We start from the raw sequence: 16,859 nt of genomic DNA on the forward strand, positions 1-16,859 counted from the left end.
TTTAATGACTGATGATTAACATGCTGTAATACACAGTTCAAAATTAAAAGCTCAAATGCTGTACATGAGAAGTTAAGCTCCCCCTGGCGGTTTTACAAGGTGACGCCGGATAGTTTCCGGCATGACGTCAAATGACGCGATTAACCCTGTGATACTGCGTGATACTGCGACACGCCCACCGGGGTTATGCCGTGAAATACCCCACCCATTTTGAATGGCTGCATCTGTAGAACAAGCACAAATTTAAGGAGATTTGTTTAAACCAGAGCAGTATGGTTAGTGTTGTTTGCATCACAGCTTTTGGGTTCTGGGTTCCCTTTCAGTATAGGATCTTCTTCTGTGTCTTCTGTGTAGTCTGCATTAATTTCTCCTCTAATTGAATTTCTATAATTCTTTCAAATATTTCTGATTTGAAATATTTCAGAACAAATTGAAATATTTATCGGTTAGCTCACAATATCTGTTTTTTCACAAGTACATGTAATTATGCTAATTTCCTTTTTGCCACAACACCTCATAAACAGCTTTTGAAAAGTTTTTTAAGACTGTTTTTATAACAAACCTTGTTCTATAAATGGCAAAACTATTTGACCAGAACACCTAGTAGATTATGCTAAATTTAATAGCAGCAAAATTAGGATATAATTCATTCCTTTAAAATCTTGCAAGAAAAAAATTCTGAAGAGCTGAAGAATGTGCTGAGTTGTGATAATTTAAATGTCCTATGAGATCACATACTCTATCCTTTGGCAATTGCTAAACTTCTCTGATTACTCTGACAATTATGCAGCTGGACCTTAGTCAGGGACTAATGCAAAAGTACTATTGGCTGCTTTTAAGATTAAAATAAATTTACATTAAAATAAACTCCTACTTATAAATCAGTTTTTCAGTGGTCTAACTTATCTGATATCCTTATCAGTGACTTCTTCTTCTTATCTAAAAGAGACTATCCTCACTTTCTCAGCAAAAAGCAAACCTGCAAAATCAGCTAAAACTAGCTAAGCTTTTACTAATTTAATCTACATATTTACTGCATTTCTCATCTAATTCACATATTAATATGTATTATTAAGTTTTACTTGCTGTGTGTTCATATTTTGAAGGAAGCTAGAAGCTGGCTTCCCTGGTTCATAATCTTAATGATTTTAAATTCACTTGAGATAAAATGGAACCTCTTAACACAATTACTTTTGTAACATGCACTGTAAAGTCTTTAAATTCATTTGAATTGAACATGCTTTCCTTTCTGACCCCACTGTCCTTGTTAGTAGAAAAAATACCACAAGCAACAAAATGAAAAACAAAATCATCTGGGGGTATATTATCAGTTTATGTAAATAAACAGAGTATATTTCATAATCTAATCACTAAATTATGCTTTATTGTAAAAAGTAGAATTTACATTTTCAAAGCAATGGTAAGAGCGGAAACCTAAAACCTTAAACTACATAATATGCTTGCTAATCTTTAGCTAGTCTTCAGTTTTGAATGATAGTTCTTTAAGTGCAAAACAAGATTTTGATTCAGCTCATATGTGTCACAGATGTCAGAAGGGACAAACCGTGAAATGGCAGGAGAGCTAAAAAGACCCTATGCGTAGCAGCGAGACGGGGGTTAGCCCAGGCTCAGCTGTTCAGGAAATGGCGTATACTGTAGAAACCTATGCCCTCAGGCCATGGACAGGAGCGACTTGGTGCTAGGCAGGTTTCAGGACATCTGAACCTCAATGCTGAGCGAAGACCAGAGCAGAAACAGGAAGTAAATAGGCTACACAGCATGACACACCAGAAAGGCATGAATAATCACAGGGGACTATGAACAGGAGAGAAGTAGAGCGCCTTCCAAGTTTATTGGGCATAACAGTACCCCTACCCCCCAAGGGCGTCTCTTGATGCCCAAAAAAGAGCTGCACAGCACTGGGGGGAGGAAAAGCCTCATTCAACTGAAAGGAAACCTCCGGGAGTCTATGGCTGAGAGCTACCCCCTCCTCTGGGGTAAAAAACCTTTATTGAGTAGAGAAAGCAAGGGCTGGACTGGGCTCTGGAGGAGCAAGACAAAAAACAAGACCAAATAAACAAAAAATCATGAACAACAAAAATAAACCCTGACAGAACAGGGGAACAAATAGCACATAAGGGCATGGAAGCCCAGACCAGAGGGCATGGGAGCCTGACACAGAGAGACTAGGGGGTGTGGGAGTCCCGGATAAACAAAACACATAAAATAAAAAAAATCACACATAACAAAAATAAACCCTGACCGAACGGGGGAAGAAACCACACATATAGTCATGGAAGCCCAGACCAGAGGGCATGAGAGCCTGGAGCCAGGGAGACCAGAGGGTGTAGGAGCCTGGAACACAGAAGCCCCAGAGGGCGTGGGAGCCTGGGACAGAGGCAAAACACGCAACAAATATGTAACGAAGCGTTCTTTCCAGACCCTATGCAGATTACACAATCTGGGGTTGAGTGAGAATACACGAGGGAAAAAAGGCATGCAGGAAGCGTGGATGAAAACAGAGGGGCGTGTCCATGAAGTGCTGGTGGTCGGGGGAGGTGTGGCCGAGGCAAACGATCCAAAACAAAGTCCAATGCGAAATCCAGGACTAAAGCAAAAGGTCCAAAGCCGGGCGGTCCATCCGAGACTGACGGTTAAAAACGGGAACTGGGTCGGACCCGGCAGGGGGAACAGGAACAGAAACAGAAACTTAAAACCATAATGGTGCTAGGCACATCCAGGTCCAGGCTCGCATCATGGTGCTCCCGCCTCTCACTCCTCCTCCCTCCCAACCTTTGATCTCTTGCTACTTTACCTTTGCCTACTGCCCTGTCTCTCTCAAACCTGAAGAAGGCTCCACGGCCGAAACGTTGTGTTCTCTTTCTTCTTTTTTTCAGCATGGAATAAACCTATTACTTGTTCCTATGCAGTTGAGTTTGTTCTGTTTGAACTAAGTGTTACGTATCTAGCTTCTTGTACGGCCCCTTTGAGAAGGCATAGACCTTTCCAAAATACCTGACCGCTCACCTGTCTCGTTCAATCCTTGCATTCCCAGCCTTTCTCTATTTTAGGACCCTTTTGTCATTCTCCTGTTGCTCAGTATTTTTGGAAGTTCTCTCCACTTTTTCCTTTGTCTTGTCTCTCCTGGCTTTCGGATTGATCTTCACCCTGACCTTGCATTTTGCTTTTCGGTTTGTTGTTTTGGTTTACGCTTTAACTGTTATTCGCACTCTTTGACTTTGTGACTCCCTGTTTTACGACTTTGTTTTGTGCTTTGGTAGTTATTGTTGGTGTTTTTCCTTCGGTTTGGAAATTTTGGTCTTACTGTTTACAGCATTTGAACACGGTTTCACTACTCTGCACAGGACCCTTCACAGTTTACCTGGCTGCCCTAACACTAAGTTTGTTTTATTTAGTCCTGGCTGCAGTACACCAAAAGTCAACCATTGTTAAAAATATATAATTTTTGCCAAATGCTGGTTTTTATCTTTTTTGTAAAAGTGTACAGTGACTGTGATATACTGTCATGCGCAGTTTTTAACCTTTTAAATATCCTTTTTAAAGACAAGCATAAGAAAAAACAATTCATGAGGGTCTTGGTGCTACACATTTCACTGGTATTTTTCAATTAGCAACTGATTAAACTTAAAAAAAATGACTTCTTGTCCACTTTATTAGTTCAATGAAGTAATTAGGAATGGAGTTAGAAGGAAAACTATAATATCCTGTGCCTCACGTGATACTGATTTGTCCACCCCCAAAGAAAAAAGACATGTTGTACAGCCAACAGAAGTTAGGATAATATAATTAAATATTCCGTTGTAATCTGTCCTGCAAACTTCCATAAAACTTTTTTATTATAGATTTAATTTATATTTGAACATTTTTTTAAAGAGTAATTAGATTTGTTCAATTCCAAGGTTATAGGTACATGTGTAGTACTAGGAATTAATGGTCTTTAATTATATGTTATGACGTATGCAGTTGCAAATCACCAACCAGTTTTGCCTTACTTGCTTGCCGAGTCCTTGTGCTTGGGAGTAATGGTGTCCCTTTAAGTAAGCTGTCTATAGCAACTGATTCTACTATAATTATTACATTAGGAACACTACTTGCATATTAATGAGATATTTAGCAAAAGAAAAAATCAGCAATGGGCCATTTAACCGCAATTTAATTATATAATGTATCATTTTCTTAGTTAAGATTCTTAATGGGGCGGAGTGTTGGCACTGTGGCTGGAATGTTGCCGGTTAAAATCCCACGGCCAGCAGAGGAATCCTATTCCAATGGGCCCCTGAGCAAGGCCCTTAACCCCAACTGCTCCAGGGATGCTGTACAATGGCTGACCCAGTGCTCTGACCCCAAGCTTCTCTCTCCCTGCCTGTGTGTCTCATGGAGAGTAAGCTTGGGTATGTGAAAAGACAAATTCCTAATGCAAGAAATTGTTATGGCTAATAAAGTGATCTTATCATAATAGCTCTCAATGCCATGAGAGAAAATTTTCAAATTATGCTTAGACATCTGTGTTTTTACAGAAAACTACCACTTTTACATTAAAGCATTAATTAAATTATAACTATTTTTTTTTAATTTAAAAAGCCTAACAATTTTATCAATTGCATTTAGTAAACTTTGTAATTAAAATGGTTTGGAATTGATTGCTTCTTTTTTCTGCAGTATAAAAGAGGCATCTATAATATAATAAATCCTTGAAAAAAGTATTAAAGAAACCAAAATACATGGACAGGAGGAAAATGATGAATACCATTTAACTGAACATTTAATGAGACATTATGAAAATAAAACTAAGGTAACAGTATTGAATATAAACATATTGGAGGCTATACATTTCCATTTAGAAAGGTGTGTGACAAGCCTTAAAAAAGACTTCAGATCTTCAAAAAGACCTTCAGTTTTAGGAAAGGTAATAAACAATGGTGGAACATTCTTAAAAATACTGCAACTGATTCAAGGGATGGAAACAGTGAAATTAGCCATTAAAGGAACCTCACAATGGAGATGTGGTTGGGAGATATGGTGTCTGAGGCTGTTGCCTTTCTTCATCTGTGTGCAAATTAAAAAAAAAAAACGTAACCATGTATTGTCAGGAATGTTTCTTGTTAGAGAGTTAATTAGTTATTTATCAATCAATTAGTTAGAGAATACAATCAAAATAACTTGTTTAAGGCTCACATATATTTTTTTTTTATTAAATCAGTTTTATATTTAATGAAACTATGCAGTGTATACTGTAAGTCAAATAGGATTAGGGTGTAACATTATTACACCTTAGGTCAGATAGGAGTGGAGTTAACTCTGTATAACTACAAGCTACATTTTTTTTTCATTTCAGTTCCCACCTTAATTAAGTAAGATATGGCTCTTGGGAAAATAACATACCTGAGTAATCTGGACACTGAATATGAAAAATTAAAGGAAATATTTGTAAACTATTTTGAATGAGGCTTTCAGAACTCAAAAGTTAATAATATATTACCTTTTGAATTCATCTTAAAATGGTGTTCTGCAAGTATTCTATGGTGTGTAAAACACCTAATCTTAAGACACTTAATGATCTTTAAATTATACTTCATATAATTACATATTGTATACTGTACCGTATTTGTGCTCAATATACAAGAGTTCTACATTGACATGCCAATTACTGGTTTTCGGTCACTCTTAGACATCAATGAATGAAATTATATACAGTAAAAGTGGAGACAATTATAAGTTCAGAGATACAAACATATTGGTGAATATATGAACGATGTATTAAGCTGAGCATTTTTATTTTTTCTCCCCAGTCTCTCTGTACATGGTGTTTCCAAACATGTAGACTATTTATAATAGCAGAACAGCTTCTACTCAAAATAACTTCTTTTTGCAAATGTTGTAAATAATGTATTCAGAACCATTGTTAAAGTGACAAGTTAAGTGACACACTTATCTACTACTTGCTAGAATTATCGTCAAATAACTACTTTAACAAAGAATATTTGTGACATTTAGTAAACTAGTGAATAGTTTATACTATTGATATACTATATGATACTGGATTTTTAGATATGGTTGGTTACTATTTCTACATGTATGTCTGTGACTGTAGAAATAGTGTACAATTCAGAACACATGAACTTTTATTATCTTAAGAAATAAAGATGTTAAAGATGTTTCTTATGTGAAACAATATAAAGCTATCTTCTGAAGCATGTGTTTTTAGATTATAAAATGCCTGAATGAGAGACTGGAACAAAGCTGTTTTTTTTGGTTGCAGAAGCTAGTCCTTGTTTTCACTCCCATTAGAGTACATAAAGGTAGAGTACATGAAGGGTCACTAAGTAATTCTAATCATCCTTTCATCATATTGCCATGTACTCAGGTGCGTATAAGATGATCAGTTTGTGCCATTTCTGGTAAAAGTCCTAGGAGTAACTGAAGCATATCCTATGAGATTTGATACATTCCCTTTTACCATTATAATTCACTCTTCTCATAAGCATTACAACTAACACTTCTAATTCACTCTCATTCCCCTCGAGATATGGAACTGACTGCTGTCTGTTTTATATGTATGGCTGTTCCTGACTTAGAGAGGCACTTAACTGTGTTATGTTGTAGATATCAACAACACAGCTGTCCCAAATTGAAGTATTAATCCTGCTCTATGCTTTTGAATGGTTTTACATATTGAGTATGCTTGGCCACCACAACTTGAAGGTGTTGAATAATATCATTAAGTTTTTTATTAACCTATGGTTATTTTCTGTTATCTGATTTAGAGTAAATTATGTTATTGGAATCAGTCTAGTAATGTTGGTTTTATTTTTTCACATAAAAATTTAACTTTGATCCTGTGGTGGTCTTTTCCATCAAGAAAATTAATTTCAATATATTGTTTATTTAATTTCCATTGAAATTCTCCTGTTGATGCTATAGTACTGAGAATGTTTGTGAACCCCCTATATACTGTATTAGACTTACAATTTGTAATGATGATACTGAAACATGTTTAATTAAAACAGATTTGTTTGTAATTAGCCAAAAAGATACCTTTGATTGATTCATTGTTTTTGAGATGCAATGGTGATGAAGTAGAAACAAGAATTAGTGTATGTGAAATAGTATGTGTATTGGTAATTTAGTATAATAAACGGCGTAATTAGAAACATGTGGTAAAATGAGTGTATAACATGTGAACAAGGCCTGGGTTGTGCAGTCTTGTCATGCATAATGGTCAGAAAGTTTGCAAGTTTGGTGATCAACAGAAGAGTTTTACAAAACTCACAGTCAGTAATGTAAATTGCTCAAAACCATGGTGAAGCTATACAGGTACAGTAGGTACACAGGTACAGTAGCTATGCCAATATCTCACCATTGGCACCAAGGAAAATCCTTGATGAACCCACAAGAAACTAAGCCATGGCAGGAATGGTTTTCAAGCGAGGATTACCAGAAAGAAATCATTGCTCTCTAAAAGGAACACTACTAAGCTGAACTACATCACAATGGCCAAAGAAGAAGAGAAGTTGCATTTTGGATTGGCCAAATCCAAGCCCAGATCCTAAAACTCAATGAAATGCTATAGCAGGATGTGAAATGAGCTATTAATGCAAGAAAACCTTCAAATGACATCAACCAGTTTTTAAGGAAGTCCAGGCCAATGTGGTAAAGAGTTACAGTAAATATCTAGTTTAAGTCATTGCTGGCCAGAGGTGGCACCAATTTCTGTACTGTATCTAAAGGTTCACACACTTATTTACTAGAGGGCATTTACTGTAGGATCATTTAGGTACTATATACTAGTACTGTACAGATGCAGCCTTTCAAAATGAGCGGGGTAGGCTGCAGTACAACGTGGTGGACGTGTTGCAATATACCGCAATATACAGTATGCAAATTCGATGTTAATAGTATCCAGAATCACCTTGTAAAACCGCCAGGTGGAGCTAATAAAGCTTAACCTCTCCTGTACAGCATTTGAGCTTTCACCAGAAAACACCCAGTTTTGAATCCCAATCACTGCTGGGGGACAATCTTTATTCAATTAAGACTTTACGTTGTATGCTCTTTAGACTTTTAGATTTAAACTGCGTATTACAGCATGTTAATAGTTATACATTAAAAAGTTGGTATATTTTATGAAAGCAAGATTGCTCAGTTGGCCAAAAGTACACAACCTACCACCTTTATCATATTTTAATTATGCAGAAGTATTTTATGGATCAAAGTCTTTACCGAAGATATTACTAATAGTATTAATAATGAACGACCTTGGACAAGCTGTAAACTCAAAGTATTACCCTGGTCCACATTCTTTGTAAACGTCTTTGTAAACAAAAAGCACTGAAACAGCAATACACATATCACTGGAAAGTTTTATACTACTGTTTGTGCTACAGTACATGAATATAATTATATCGTTATTAATTTCTTTAGATACGTGATTCCATATTATATTCCTGATTAATCAAATTCTAAAAGTATGCTTTTGTTTACTCCGATAACGAGCATATTCCCAGAAAAGGTTAAAACGATCAATTTTTACAAAGCATATAAGCGTACAGTAATATGTGTCAAGGACGTCCGAAGGGACTAGCCGTGGGGAGCAGGAGAACGGAAAAAGACCCATATGCGTAGCGGCGAGACAGGAAAAAGGCCCGGGCTCATTAGTGCAAATAGTCTAGGAATGCCGTATAGAAACCTATGCCCTCAGGGAGTGGACGTGGGGCGCCCTGGTGCTAGGCGGGTCTCAGGACATCCGAATGTCAATGCTGAGCGAGGACAGAGTGCAAGACCCAGAAATATATAGCCCAAGGGAAAGAGAGGGACAGGAAGGAGAGCAGACCGGAAACTAGGGACAGGACAGAGAAGGAGCACCCTCTGGCTGCAGAGGGCGTGACAATATGGTCAGAAGAAGCATGTCAAAAAATTTCCAAAATTACCACATGTAAGACTTTGATGCTTAAAATGTTTAGGGAGAAATGGAATACTGGTGTGTATTGTTTCTTTAAACTACCAGTGCCAGCAATATACAGTTCACATAATATGTTTATGTTCCTAAATTATTATTAAATGATTAAATCTTTTCACTACCGATCAATGCACCACGAGTACCCCTGTCGGTCATTTTGGCCAGCCAATCATGTATCGCGGTACGGCGCGGTGGCATGTGCGTAGTTGCGTGCAGTACGAGTTTGTACAGCGAACTTTGAATGGCTGCATCTGTATATACACTAGGATATAAGATATAGGATAAGATTTACAATAAGATATAAGATGTAATGATATATATATATAGTATATTCATGTAACTGTATTTAATACATTTATACAGTATGTAACTTTTACAATGCCTTTACTAAAAAACTATATTTACTTTATCAAACCAGTTTGATCTTAATTGCAATTATGTAGTTTTAGGCCTGTTGTTACAAAAGTCTGGACATAGAGAAGAATTCTAGAATTCCAGATGTATTTAATTTGAAAGTGACCAATGATACAGTGTTGTAAATTTCATAATTCTATAAATTATATGTCTGCTAAAGAAGAATGTATGCTACAAGATATGCAAAAGACAATATAAAAACAAGAACATTTCACAGTCATTTTAAAACATTTGAAAACTATATCAATAGTGAGTGTTTCATAATGGGTATTTATACATTTAAATTAAAGCAATTAATTTGTGAAATCCCATCAGGGTTTGTGTGAAGGTACAAATATTTACCAAGTGTAAAACATCACTTTTGATGCTAGAAAAAACTAATAATATGTCAAAGGTCCTGCACAGCAAGCTCACTAAAAAGTTTGCTGTATGTTACAGAGATAATTCACTGTTAGAACGTTTAAGCTTTCTTAATAAAAAAGTTCTTAGTAATGCTTTGGATAGTTCAAACACACCAAAGCTTTTGACAATGAGTCAGAGTAACTTTTGGATGGTTCTTATGGCAAGACAACCTGAGACACATTTATTTTTTAATTACTGTACAAATGTTGGCCCTGGTGGTAATAAAACCTTAATTTAGCTTTGACATGTCTAGATTAGCTTTAGCTTTTAGCCTAAGGCAAACTCTTGAAAAGTCTTCAAAAAATGTTTTCATGAGATATGCAACTAGTAGGGTTTTTTTTTATTATTTTGGCAAAACTAGCAATGCAAAGTATGACAATAGGACTCAAGTTTAATAAAGTTCTGTAACAAATGGACTCTACCTAGAACCACTAAACTTAAAAAATATATATATTCTGCTCTGTAAAATGCATCTGGATGGCTTATTTTGAATACTCTTCACAGGTACTAGACAGACAGCTATGGAAACGAAATTCTAAATTTATTTTCAGAACAAGTATTAAACAGGTTAGCTGCAGAATCAGTTTTCTCTGTTTATTTCTCATACAGCCATCAGCTCTGGTTTGAATGGCTTCTTACTGTACTTCTCAGGATAAAAGACTCCGGGGTAGTTTTATTTCATGAATATGAAATAAGTATTTTCTTTCAGGTTTTTCCCTATTCTTTGTTGGTGGCTGGTGGTTTACAGCTGTTTTTGACTTAAGAGATGTTGCTGTTTGGTTTTAAAATCTGTTACATAATTGTCCATGATATGACATTTCAATTTTTTTTTTACTTTATCTGATTTTAGTAAATGTGGTAAAAAGTTATCTGTGAAGACATATTTTACTGTCATCAAAGTTACTCATTTGTGTACTTAGGTCACCAGCAGCTGTATGGTGGTAGACACCTGGACTGCTTTACTTTAACATATTCATAGATCAGACCTTATGAAACTATACTTATATCCACATGGGGAGGTCAGCAAATTACATAATGTTCCAGGATTTTCTGACTGGTGTTACTGAAATTTAAATGATTACTGTCTTCACTCATAAAATCAAAATTGTTCAGCAATGTTCAGCAAAGACAAGCTATATTTTTTGAAAGTTAAAGCAATGTCATGTAAGTTGTTTCTCTGTTAAAAAAAAAGTTTTCCTACAACCAAATGAATTTGAATTGAGTGATATCAAGTACAGTTGCATATTCATAAAGTGTTAGTGTGATAGTTGTTTGAAGTTCAATATAACCACTGGGCTTCAGTTTTATGAAGACATATTAATGTTGAAAAGAGGGAAGGCTGTTATTCTTGCTGCATGATTTTATGTATTTTTGCCTTCAGACAAAATCTCTTTTGTCTTTTCTTGTTACCAATGTATTGCTGATTGAGATTGGTTTAGTCTCAATGCTATGTAACTGTAGAGCAAAAGATTTTCAGTAATCAGAATCATTTAAATCAATGTCACCATTGGTATTTTGCATAATTATGACTTCAAGCGATGCATTTTTAATGAATTAAATAGGTTAGCAAGTGTGACCTTATTTAATGAAAAATGTTTGCTTTTTTATTTCTGTGTATGTAAACCGATACTCCTTAAAGTAGCAAAAATCTTGTACAAAATATCAGCTCTTCGTAAAGATAGTTTTCTTTTACATATTTTATACTGTGCAATTAAATTTCAAATACTTCTAAATGTATTTGGAAATGCTTTTTGGATGTCTCCGAATATTCTAGCTTCTTATAAATGCAAATTGTATTGTTTAGATGGATCACATTTCTAAAAGGAAATACATGGACATAAATATTATAACCCCAGGCATCTAGGGGTAAAAGGGTGTAACATTTAGGATGGATTTGGATGCAGGTGGGTTTCTGGTCAGGGACTTAGGAAGTGTGACAAAAGCAAAAAGATGCAAAAGTGATTTATTTTAAAAGTGAATAAGTGACTGGTACGTATACAGGACAAAATAGCACACAGGGAAAAGGAACTTGAGCAGTGCCAAAGGAACGAAAATAACAAACAAAATGAAGCTAGCTAATAAAGTGAGGGGAAGCTGACCTAACTTCCACAACAAAACCCGAAACACTCGGTCTTCGGCGTCTTCTAACGCCCTAGCTAACCTCCACTGACTACCCAAAACCATACAAGACAAAAGCCTCTCACCCATCATAAACTTGTGTTTCTAATACAAAGACCAACTACATGTGCACCATGTACCCGACAACCTTAACTAAACCTTTACACAAAAGTTCACACAAATACACAAGTGAGCTACAGATACAAATAAGGGAGAGTAGACACAAGGAATAGGATACAAAAGAGGTTCATACAACACGTTAGGGCAAGGTAATGGCAAAATAAATAATAATAAAAATGAAAGTACAAGGAGGAGACGAACACAAACCAACAAAGCCAAAGCTATACAGAAACACACGTGAAGTGAAACGAACAAAAACAAAGAGAGACGAAGCCGAAGCAAAACGAAAGTGAAGCGAAGCTGAAGCTGAGCTGAGCAGAAACAAAGTCGAGCATTGAGTTGAGTTTTGATTGGTCAAGAAGCTGATCGATTATGACGTAATATGGCAATAATGGTGTAGTGATGGACCAATGGGGGATGGGGTACCTAAATACAGGAAGTGAAAGAAACCAAAACACAGACACGCATGGGGACATAACATAAGGTGTTTTTTAAATGGTCATTGACACAAATTGAGAAAAATAATTATACCAATAATAATCATAAAAATACCACCACTCCTTTACATGCTACCATGCTTTGCAAGGAATTTAAAAATAAAAAGAAGCAATACATTTTAGTGCAAAAGCACTTAAGTTAACATATGGTATAGAGCCATTACTTTGTAAAGGGAATATAAGGAGGAAATATATGTACTGTATACAGTATATTCACTAAATTAAGACTATACACCATAAAACGTTACACTTTACACACTATCTTGGTCCATATTTTGCCCATTCTTCTTGGCAGATTTGCTCAAGCTCTCCCAAGAAGCTTGAGGATAACTACTAGTCAGGACTTTTACTGTGCCACTTGAGAATAATATTCTTAAATCACTATTGTATGGTCTTTGGATCATTGTCCTGCTGAATGTCATTGGCTATCCCCACTACTATGGGCAAAATGGGCCACTCCTATTGAGCATACCATTCTCTGTTATTTTGGTAGGAAAGAACATATAACATCTCATTTAATACACTAAGAGCTTTAAGACTTTTTGTGTATGTAAAGGCTTTAACTGTTAGATTTAACAGCACATTTAGAAAAAATATTTTCCTTTTTTTTCTTTAAGGTCTCCATAGTGCTATTATTTAAAGTTACAGTTAAATGTGCATGGTTGTGAGTTTGATTTTATTACCACAACAGTTTAAAATCTTGCAGTTTTCATATGAATCATTGGGGGGGGGGGGGGAATAATGTTTTTTCCCCATGTTTGTTTCTCAATGTTGAGAATATTGGAAAAGTAGCCAGCATCCAAGTCAGTTTTTAAGTACCCTACGTTTATATGGTACATCAAGCTGAGAGATGCTGGGGAGCACTAATTTGTGATAAACTAGCACTCCAGGGAAACACTGCTGTGGATTGGGAGGCAGTTGGCTGTTTTTCTGTGTAGTAGCTTGTTTTCAGGCTGTGCACAGATCTCTGTAGCCAAAATTAAAAAAAAAGAAACCTAAATCTCTGACTGGTGTGTTAAAGGATTATGTCGAGTCTTGGTAAGAAGATAACAGGCCTTTAGTACTGGACCACTCATACACATCAAAGACAGGAGAGACATTCTCTTACTTCAAAAACACATACTTAAAACTTAGACTCTTGTCAGGATTAAGTTTATAGAAAAACAAAACAATTGACAGGAGAACAATACCAGTTGCTGGCTTCTGAGATAATTCGTGAAAATAAAAAACAAGTATTTTCGAAAAAATCAGGTAACGCACATAAGACACACAATGGTACATGCAATGGGTGTATTAAAAATAACTGTCAAAAGACTTTGATTTACTTTTATAATTGCCCCTTGGTCTTACAGAAAACAAAATTAATTAATTTCCTAAAGTTTTTCTGCTTTTCATAAACTGATGAGTTAAGGAACTGCCTGACAACACTGTACTTTTAATAATCTTCAAAAGGAAAAAAAAAACATAAGGAAAAATAAGGAGAAAATTTTAAAAATAATAATATTGGTGATATTAATATTGGTAAAAGAAATTCTGATTATATTTACTTTATTTATATGGAATTTACATTTGGGTGGAATGGCAGCAGCCAGGTTCACTAATACCTCAGAAGCCCTTAATTGTAATAATTCCTGACACCACCATCTCCCCCCAAAAAGCTATAAATAACTTAAGTAAGCCTTTTGTTTTTTCCATCTATTCTCAACCCTATATCCTCCTTTGCAGTTATAGCTTGATTAACTCCTCACTCTGCATGGGGTCCAAGCCTTCTCAACGTATGGTCTGGGCACTCAATACATGTTTTCAGTGCATTTAATTCTTGTCTCTTGTTCATACACAAGAAATAAGAATTAGGTAACAATATGCTATTTAGATTTTTTGGCAAGACTCAGATCTCAAACGTCATCTGACTGTATTTAATACAAGATGTCCAGTAGTATTAACACAAAAAAACATTGTTATTACTGTATCTGCAAACTATAGAAATGATTGTACTTGGTGAGTGTTGGCTTGTGAGAGACTGGTTTGTTATCCCTTGTTTTAAAGAGCTACTGTTCTGCTGATGACATTTCCATTGTCTTTTCTCAAAATGTCAAATCTACTGTGCCACAGAACCAAACTATATGAAGCATGACAAGCCTTCCAAACATACTTTATGCTCTTCCACTGTGACATTTTTTAAAAGTATGTGCATTTTTTTAATTACAGGTGTAATATGGAATATCAAGTATTTAATTCTATGTAAGGATTTATATTATTATGTTACAGTAGGTAAATTTTTTTCTGAACAAAAGAAATTTCACACAGCATATTGTGGGTGAAATAAAATTTTTACTATGACTAAAATTTTACTTACGATGTACAGATGAGTAACCACAGCCTTGTAAACTTTCTTTACATACTGTGTAATGTGGTACTAGTAGTAAATAGGTTTGAATAGAATGGTTTAATTTTTTGATGGGGTATAATACATCGCATATTAAGAATAATAAAAAACTACCAAGTCTAAGGTCTCCCTGTATTTTCAGGATGTAAAGGTCTGACAATGTACAGTATTTCCTTTTAGTTTTTATCTCCTGCAATTATAGTTATACAATTGACTTCCCTGAAAGGGAATTACATATGATAACAATGCACACAATGTGCCTCTTTCCAATCTAGTTTAAAGCCAACAATTATTATTGGATTTACCATGCTCTACCTTTCAGTCTTTTTGCAATTTTATGCCCTTCTTATTCATCCGGTTTATAGTTACCTTTTCTGTTGTACCCATATGTGCTCAAAATCTATTCTCCCTGCAGTAATTTATGTTCAGGTTCCTTAGACCATGTTGGTACAGAGTTTTCTTCCTTTTCAAATGTTGGTCTGGGCAATCAATAAACATTTTCTTATGTTTTATATGGTAATTATCTGATACAGTATTTTTACTAATCTGTATGATAAGGTAACAGATTAAAATTCCTGCAAAAGAAGTCAGATAAAATGGGAAATCCAGTCTACTTTGAAATATTGTGGTATTGAGTTTGGATTATTTTTAACTGCCAGTCCAGAATTTGTAAGTGATGTTAAGGCATATATACAATTCTGCTTATTTATAGTATGCCAATTATTGCTCAGTGGTTGTTATGTTTAGCATGTTCTATACTGTTACTCTGCTGATTAACCCCATTTTTGAATACTTGGTACAAAATACAAAGAAGATTAGGAAACAGAAATACAAAAGTCCTGCCTTTTTTGTGTGGTTAATCTGAAATAAATGAGGAAGGCATTTCACTAGAATTTCTATTAATACACTTTCAACGTTATGAAACTCAACCATTTTGAACGGTCCTTATATTGATCCATATCAGAAATCTTCTTTTCGCAAATATGATTCTGTTCTGTTTTTTGTGTAGGCAGGGATGAAGGAACGAAGCAATCCTCTGAACAATGCAATTGATAACATGTGCAAGAGGACAAGAGATCTTCGCAGACAAGTAGGAGTTTTCTATGATTTGTTTCTAAATTCAAGCATCACAAAGCTTTTTTCAAAATTTCTCATTATCCAAAACTCTTTTTGGTACATATGTAGTTCTCTCATAACCAAACTACTAAATTCTATATCAACAACTCATTTTAACTCCACTAATAAATTTAATTCTTTAAGCTGATACCTTATGGGACATTAATATTAAGTGTTAACATACAGTGTTATACAGTACATTGTTACCACATACAGTAGAAGGCTATATTAATGTGTTAGAGAACATCAAGAATTAGGTCACTTGCACTCTTAATTATTGATTATTAATTGAAGTCCTCAATGTGACAAAGCTGTTGCTTTATTGAGTGAAGTACATTACCCTAACTGCTATTAAATGTTCTTAAATATCCTTTCAATTGAGTAATGTAGTGAAGACCATTGCATGATTTTACAAATATACATAACATTTTGTTTCAATAAAATTCTACTATCAAGACTTTAAACATAATAAGTTAAATGCAACTTACTGTACTCCAAAGCTACATGGCTAATTAAACTGCACAATTGGTATTGTGTGTATAAAAACAATATTAAATGTTTTTAAGTTTTAATTGGTAATCACTATCCATCCATTTCAAGCTGAATTGAGTAATAAATGAAATACTGTTCAGTTTAGGAGTGCATCACTAATAACTTTCACTTTATGTACTGTGTATTGACAATGACTTCCAACAATATTTACAAAATTAGGATGGACATACTGGCATCATAAGCATTTAGTAATCCACCAGACTAGCTGTGATTTTAGAGTTGATTTTGTTTACAGTGAACAGTATGCAAAGAAATTATTTCACCTCATAATTGCTTT

At 35.0% G+C, this 16,859-nt stretch overlaps 1 protein-coding gene across 1 annotated transcript in view; it reads left to right on the top strand.

Moving 5' to 3' along the window:
• Positions 1 to 16,859, top strand: part of LOC102699018 (catenin alpha-3) — a 545,540-nt gene that overhangs the window by 312,747 nt on the left and 215,934 nt on the right. Inside the window, exon 8 of the mRNA XM_006630805.3 lies at positions 15,924 to 16,004. Coding sequence (XP_006630868.2) covers positions 15,924 to 16,004 — 81 coding nt within the window. The remainder of the gene's footprint in view (positions 1 to 15,923; positions 16,005 to 16,859) is intronic.

This window comes from Lepisosteus oculatus, chromosome 4 (assembly GCF_040954835.1).
Source record: "Lepisosteus oculatus isolate fLepOcu1 chromosome 4, fLepOcu1.hap2, whole genome shotgun sequence".
NCBI classification, from domain to species: domain Eukaryota; kingdom Metazoa; phylum Chordata; class Actinopteri; order Semionotiformes; family Lepisosteidae; genus Lepisosteus; species Lepisosteus oculatus.